We start from the raw sequence: 7,205 nt of genomic DNA on the forward strand, positions 1-7,205 counted from the left end.
TGCTGCCCAAGGGCAGCCGTCGGCAGCCGCAGGGCGCTGTGGGCCTCGCACCCAGGCGAGGGTGGCCCCGGGCCACTTGTCCCCAGGGCAGCTTTGGGCAGGGGGGGAAGCTGTTATTTAACCCACAGCTGAGGCGAGGCCCACGCTGCTCCCGAGGGGAGCGCAGCAAGCGGCGGGGGCCGACAGCCCCACGCGACCACGCAGCCCGAAGACAGGGCTCTGGCCATCAGCGCGTTCCTACCCCCCACGGTGGGCACCAGGCAAGCGGCTCTCCCCCCTGTGGAAGAGGAGGGAGCAAACCATCCCACAGGCAGCTTGCAGCACAACTCAATTAAAAACTGTCATTTTTCTGCCCTGCAGAGGCTGGTTTCTCCACTGCTGGGGGGAAGCCCCGTAATTTCAGCCAGACTTTGGAAATACATGTCGCAAAATCGCTGCAAATACGGCTAACAAACTCTTTCTAGCTTACACCGGATTAACTTAAAATTAGACAGTAATTCAGTCCTTTTCCTCCCTCTGAGCTATGGAAGTAATAGAGCAAGCTCTTGGCTAGGTACGCATTTTATTACAAACAAGCATTTAGTGACCGAGCCAGTTGCACAGTTTTGGCCAAAACGAAAACATTTCAGGAGAAAGAAAACAAAGTTGTGCTGCAGATAAGGAGTGATCTCACACTGCCAGAGGACCAGCCATTTCACGGCCAGTGTCTGCTCAGTACAGAGAGCATCTCGACTCGGCTGACCGTTTTTGCAGGACTGTTGTAATTGGCACAGACGAAGAATGCTCAAAGCTTTCTGGGCTAAAAGCAGCTTTACAGCATATATTTAAAATAACTGAGGAATAAAGCGAGAGGGGCTGTGGAAAAGATCACTTGAGATGAGACAGGACAGCGCTTAATCAAGTTTGGCATCAGACAACACGGGAGTCAGTACTCAGCCAGGCTCGAGACGTACAGCTTTCTCCAACCTTTAATGAACTGAAGAGTTCTGAGCATACGACACTTCAGACAACTGAGACACTTTCTTCCTTTCTTCAAAATTACCAAAGACCAAAAACTGTGTCGCTTACACTGCAGCGGGGGGGAGGGGGGGAAGGGGGGGGAAGCAAGTGCATTTCCCACCCCAGAACTGCAAAGCTGAGCTCGTCATCGTAGGGCAGCGCACATCTACGGACTAAACCGAGTAACACTGTAGGCAAATCGCGAAGCCCCTGCCTCAGGAAGCAGCACTTCTGTATTGCATCGAGGGCGGGACGCGCGGCTCCGCCGAATGAATGAAGGCAACGGAAGGCTCCACTTCCGATCAACGAAAAAAAGCACCATGAACTGTTCAGTCCAAGGCAAATCACAACGGGAGCTTCTAAAGGCAGCATCTGAAAGTAGTTCACTTTCTCTTCTGTACCTCCCCCTTGATGCAAGGAGTTGAAATTTCCCAGCCCAAGAAGCAGCACCAGCAAACGCTGGCATAGAAAGGGCTAACAGTTACGCCTCGTTTCAGGCAACAATGGGCTTTCCCGACAGTTTTGCTTTTTTTTTTTCTTTTTTTTTCTTTTTTTCCCCCACATGATCCAAGTTAATCGCATCCCTGCAGAGTGGCATATCACAGTTACAGCTGATCACGTTCCAGATTGACTCTTCTATTCCAGGAGGATTTTCCTGGTTAAAAGTTCATTGCCGGCAATGAATGCACCAAGACCACCAGTGCCAAACGTTTTTAAATACTATTGAAAAAAAAACAAACAGAACAAAACATTCCCCCTCCCCCCCCCCCCAACAAAAAAAACAAAAAAAAAAAAAAAAAGACTGCGTAAAGCTGAACAGACCCATCCTCTGCAGCACAGCACAGCTCAAGAACTGAGTGAGCCCCCAAAATCTAGTTCATCCACATAATTTCACCAGTAAGTAATAAAGACTGCTGAGGGAGCAGAAAGGCTGGAGAAAGCAACTCGACTGTCAGTGTCCAAGATATAGACGTTACCATGCATTAGGAAGGAAGCGTGCACCTGGATTCTCCCCAACTCATCAAATCCCATACCCGAATTTGCTTTTCATCTCCAAGATGGTGCTAACTGAAAGAAGTCTAGAGGTGCGTGTGCTGTGATGAGCTCTCCTCCAGAAATAAACAGAATCTACACAGAAAATAAACGCAGGACAGAAGAGTTGAGGAAGTAAAGGGGCAGGATTTCGTAACGAAAATTATAAAACCATAACTTAAGAAAGCCCAAAGCTGACAGTGTTCAAGCTATTGCTGTAAGAATGCCTGGAAAATCTAATGAAGACTCTTCTCTTCAGCAAAGACGCATCTGGAGAAAGAGAGAAAGAAAAGGAGCAGGAATTATTGACAGTGAAGAGGAACAGGCGGGAACTGCACAGCACACTGAAGTCCGAGTCTTACATACGTCACCCCAGACAAACATAACACACGGGACCTGACAACACTCCTCTTCCCAGGATAAAAGATGTCTGTGAGTTTTACAGGGGCACTATGGCAACATTAAGACCAGCGTATTACACCCCTAAGAAAGCAAGCTCATTCTAGACGTCGATGTTTAAATAAAATGTAGGGAGTGAGCACTGTTAAGCTAAGAATTAACTTCCTGCCCTTCCCAGCGCTGCCCGTGGCCGGTACCAAAGGAAAATCTTCATTATGTTGCAGCTATTAAGAGAGAGTTGAGCCGAGACGAGTACCAGCAGGCCAGTCAGCCGGACAGGGGACACACCACGCATGCCAGCGTCACCTTCCCTACAACTTCTTCATTTGGGGATGGCCTCCAAGCCGTCGGGTATCAACACAGCACCCAGACTTGTCACTTAGTGAACACACTGGTACTGCCAGCGAGCCAAAGGTTCGGAATATCTTCAGGAGGATAAAAATTTACAGATAGGATTCTTCAGCTTTTAGTTTGCTACCGTACCACGTCTGGAACAACCCAACACCTAGCGATCCCAGCCATCTTCAGCCCTGCACAGGCCCAGTCATCACCTGGTCCCATGACCAGGGATGGGGAAGTACTTCTGTGCTAGGCTCGGGCTAAGCCTCGTTTTCACTCTGCAGTTAATTTTGGAAGCATCTGTTATACGAAGGAAAGGGGAAGGAAGAGTTGGACATCCTTGGGTCCCCTGGCATTCAGCAATAAACCCCCGCTCTCACTCGACATGCAAGTGCACAAATGCTGCTTAACTTCTCTAAACACACACCGGCCAGAGCAGTGGGAAAGAGCGTTACGTCCACGATCACCTACCGCACAAAGGAAGGACTCATTTCGATACTAAGTCTACCTTTTTTGCTGGTGAAGTTTGAATGCTAGGTTTTAGTGAGCCCTCTCCAAGACTGGATTATATACATGCAATTTTCGCATCCACGTTAACATCTGCAGCAGCTATTACAATTCAGAGCTCAAGCCCACTGGTTTGACAGAGAAACTTGCTGTCTCAAGAGATGGGGGAGAATGGCTATTTCAAAAATGTCCTCTGGCAAAGGTGAGAGATTGCTCCTAAAATACCAAACTTTCTAAATCCAGTAACCCCTTGCTCAGCTTTGCCTCCATTTTCAGGAATGTGTGTCGTATTTGTGCTTTGTTTCTTTATTTCAATTTAATCTCAAACTCCCACACGTATTTTCATACTTTATTGTGTGTCAATTTGCTAAGGAAATACCCACCCACATCTGTTACACAGACATGAGGCATTATGCATCCCGCAGCACAGCTGGAACACGTGTGAGCACCCGCACTTTTCACGGTGTGCCAGTTCTCTACCAACTGATGTGAAACATTCAGATGCCAGGAGGAAAGACTGGGCAAGGAATTTTTTCCATGAGGAAAGAGGTTGAGGTCATTAAAAGTTACCAGGAATCAGTCGTGATTTACTGATGGAAACTTCAGCTCTGTTATCTCCAAGTCAGGCGAGCTGCTGCCACTTCTATCGCTGTAGGTGTCCCTGCAGAATTCAGAAAGATTTTGTTTTATGGAGCACAAGTGCTTTATAGACCTAGTTTTGCATCAGGAATTAGTATGGTTTGGTAGTAAGTACTGCTAGCTGAGGTTGAAAAGCAAAGCACACAAAATTCCTAGTATAGCTGTCCCTTTGGAAATAGGGCTGAGTCATCACCAATGTCAAGGTTTGTGAATTAAAATGATTATACATAATAACAGGCATTTTATAAGGCAAAGTTATTCTACAGGAAATTCGATAAATAGGAAATAGGAGACCGGTTAACCACCCGTAAGCCATTCTATTTCAGCTTCCCAGTGACAGCTGATTGCCTTTAATCCATTAAACAGCTTTTTCAGAACCACAAAATAATTCAGGTATCGGAAGGGACTGCAGGGACAGCTATCAGATCAGACACGGCTGCTCAGGGCTTTATCCACTCACATTCCGAAATTCTCCAAGGACGGCGACTGCGCAGCCTTTCTGGGCAACGTGCACCAATGCGTGACTGATCTAACGGTGAAAAAGATTTTCCTTATATCCAGTCAGAACCTCTCTTATTTCAATTTATGTCCATTGTGTCTCATCCTCCCACCATGCACTGCTGTAAAGAGCCTGTTCTCATCTTCTTGATAACATTTTTGTAGGTGCTGGCAAGCTGCTCTTAGGTCCCCCATAAAGTCTTCCCTTCTCCAGGCTGAGCAAGCCCAGCTCCTTCAGCCCCTCCTCACTGGGCAAGTACTCCGACCTCCTGACCTTATCAGTGGCCCTCCACTAAACTCTCCCCAGTTTATCGATGTTTCACTTGTACTGGGCGACCCCAAACCACACAGAATATTCTAACAAATGCCAAGTAAAGAGACGTAATCACTTCTCTCCATCTGCTGGCTGTGCTCTTACTCATACAGCCCAGGATGCTGTTCATCTTTCCTTTGCTGCCAGCGCACACTGCTGGTTCACGTTCAGTTTGCTGTTCCCCCAGACCTCGTCAGCAGAGCTGCTCCCCAGCTGCTCAGTCCCCAGCCTGTGTCATTGCAAGGGGTTCCTAGATGCAGGACTCTGCGTTTGTCCTTGTTAAACCTCACCATGTTCCTGCTGGCCCACTGCTCCAGCCCCTGTCCCTACGAACAGTGGTCCCATCCTCAAGTGTACAGTCTGTTCCCCCCAGTTTGGTGTCACCTGCAAACCTCACGAGAGTGCGATGATGAGACTTACCTGAAAACGTGATAAGACTTACAAGGGCACAGGAATAAAGGGGAGCACAGGCTGGGCTACAACTGCCACCAATATTTTTAGATTATATGGTAAACACGAAATAATTTGTGACCACTATCACAAAAGACTCCAACAGCAGATAATACTAACTTAGGATGCTGCAGTAGAGAGAAAACTTCAGCTCCTCTGCTGTGAAAAGCCATTTCAAACTCAAATGTGCAGAAGCAGGAAATTAAAATATCCCTCAACACTTGGAGCATTGAAATGAGGCATCTTCACACAGAAACTCTCTTCAGAGCAGATCGGTCAGAGCACAACTGACAGCTGTTCTCCAGACATCGACACAGGAATTCCTGTGGTGCAGCTGCATTGCAGCTCAACCCAGAAAGGCCAATACTTTCCTTTTTGCATTGCTTTAGTTTAATACAGTCAGTGCTATTCTCTTTTGCATTTAGTTTGGGTTTTTTTGTTTAGTGCATGTTAGCACTCCAGCTACACAAGCAAATCCTCTGTGTTCTCCCCTATAAGGAAGAAAATGGGTCACTATGAAAGTGATGTTTATCTGTTGCATATTGCCACAACTGCTGAGCAGAACTGCAGGGTGTTAGAGAGCAGCAGAAGGAAGTAAATGTACCATCAAGTCTACCCAAAACATTAGTTGCTTTGCAAACTGAGACAAAGGAAAGCTTAAGTTAGCAGGGAAAAAAAAATTGAAGCTGCAACCACCAGGGCCCATTCTTTAAACCAGCAACAAGTTACGTACGGACCAACTTGTACCTAGGACTTGTACAAGAGATGTGGGGAAAACCCATGAGGTCTCCAGTCACCTAAAAGAGCAGGCCCAGCTGTGGTTCCCCAAACACCTCTGACTGACAACACAAGACTGCAGTTACTCTCCCTGTGGGACAGCTCTATGGCACTACAGTCAATCTTAAAATGCAAGACAAGAGGTTTCAAAGAAAGATTGGAAAGAAGAGGTGCCACAAATACCCCCTAGTTACTCCACAGTAACTTTGTGCCAAGAGGATTCTCTGGTTTATCCTGTAGGAAGAAGCACTGCCCTGTGAAAGGTCTGACTGGTGTCTTCCTTCAACCTACCTGGGTGAGAGCCTGCAGCCCTTTTGTAGGTAATGCGTGAGTCTTCCTGCAGATGCCAAGAGGAGGCCAAAGTATGGGGGAGATGGCTTAATTGGTCTAGAGAGGAATTCAGGGTGATACTGAACACCAACGAAGAAAGGATGCTCTAAGAGAAAGAAACAGAAAACATTAATGTCAAGGTGCTTAAGCCTGTGGCTGAACTGCAGTTGAAAGCACTGATCACGTTGAAGCGCTGATGATGCGGAAGAAGTGTCATTTCTATCCTGCCTTTTGTCCCTAAATGGACAGGCACATGGGATTCTTTTTTTAGTGTAATTTTATGGATGGAATAATTCTGAGAGAGCCTGGACTGGTCCCACACAAAAACCTCCTCAGTTACCCTCCGAACACTTTCCCTTGTAAATACCTCACCCACAAACTAATTGCTTAAGTACTCACCTTCCAACTCAACCACTTCCATTCGCTCTCCCTCCTCATCCTGGCCTACAAACTTCAAACCTTGCTCTTCAAAACACTTTTTCAGTTCTGGATTGACCTAGAAGACCAGAAGCAAGAAAACCCAAGATCGTGTTTGGATTACACAGAAAAGCTCAACACCTACAACAGTGTTTTTACCTCAAATCTGTGTCTATGTCTCTCTTCCAAGAAATCATGATCTCCGTACAGCTTCCCTAAACCAAAAGGAAGACATTTCTTAGAGCAAATGCCAAACAGTTCGCACAATGCCAAGTTTTAGCAAGTTCGTATGAATAGCATCCATCAGAATCTGCCACTTCTAGAGGGGGCCAAATTCATTGACCTCCATTTCACTACTAGAACAAAGTCTGCAAACACCAACCATTCAAGGATGCTTTAACATTCCCAGGTCTCACTTCCCCATACCCACCATACATGCACATTATTCCCACGAAACACTTCCAAAAGAGGTAAGAAATGCCTTACTCATGATCGAATTCTTGGT

At 46.6% G+C, this 7,205-nt stretch overlaps 1 protein-coding gene across 1 annotated transcript in view; it reads right to left on the minus strand.

Annotated features, from left to right (window-relative positions):
* Positions 1 to 1,795: 1,795 nt before the first annotated feature.
* CTPS1 (CTP synthase 1) overlaps positions 1,796 to 7,205 on the minus strand; it is an 18,757-nt gene continuing 13,347 nt past the window's right edge. The window contains exons 14-18 of the mRNA XM_009323216.1: positions 6,860 to 6,915; positions 6,683 to 6,779; positions 6,245 to 6,389; positions 3,847 to 3,937; positions 1,796 to 2,301 (exon numbers count right to left, since the gene is read on the minus strand). Coding sequence (XP_009321491.1) covers positions 3,853 to 3,937; positions 6,245 to 6,389; positions 6,683 to 6,779; positions 6,860 to 6,915 — 383 coding nt within the window. The 3' untranslated portion in view covers positions 1,796 to 2,301; positions 3,847 to 3,852. The remainder of the gene's footprint in view (positions 2,302 to 3,846; positions 3,938 to 6,244; positions 6,390 to 6,682; positions 6,780 to 6,859; positions 6,916 to 7,205) is intronic.

This window comes from Pygoscelis adeliae, unplaced genomic scaffold (assembly GCF_000699105.1).
Source record: "Pygoscelis adeliae isolate BGI_AS28 unplaced genomic scaffold, ASM69910v1 Scaffold495, whole genome shotgun sequence".
Taxonomy (NCBI): Eukaryota; Metazoa; Chordata; class Aves; order Sphenisciformes; family Spheniscidae; genus Pygoscelis; species Pygoscelis adeliae.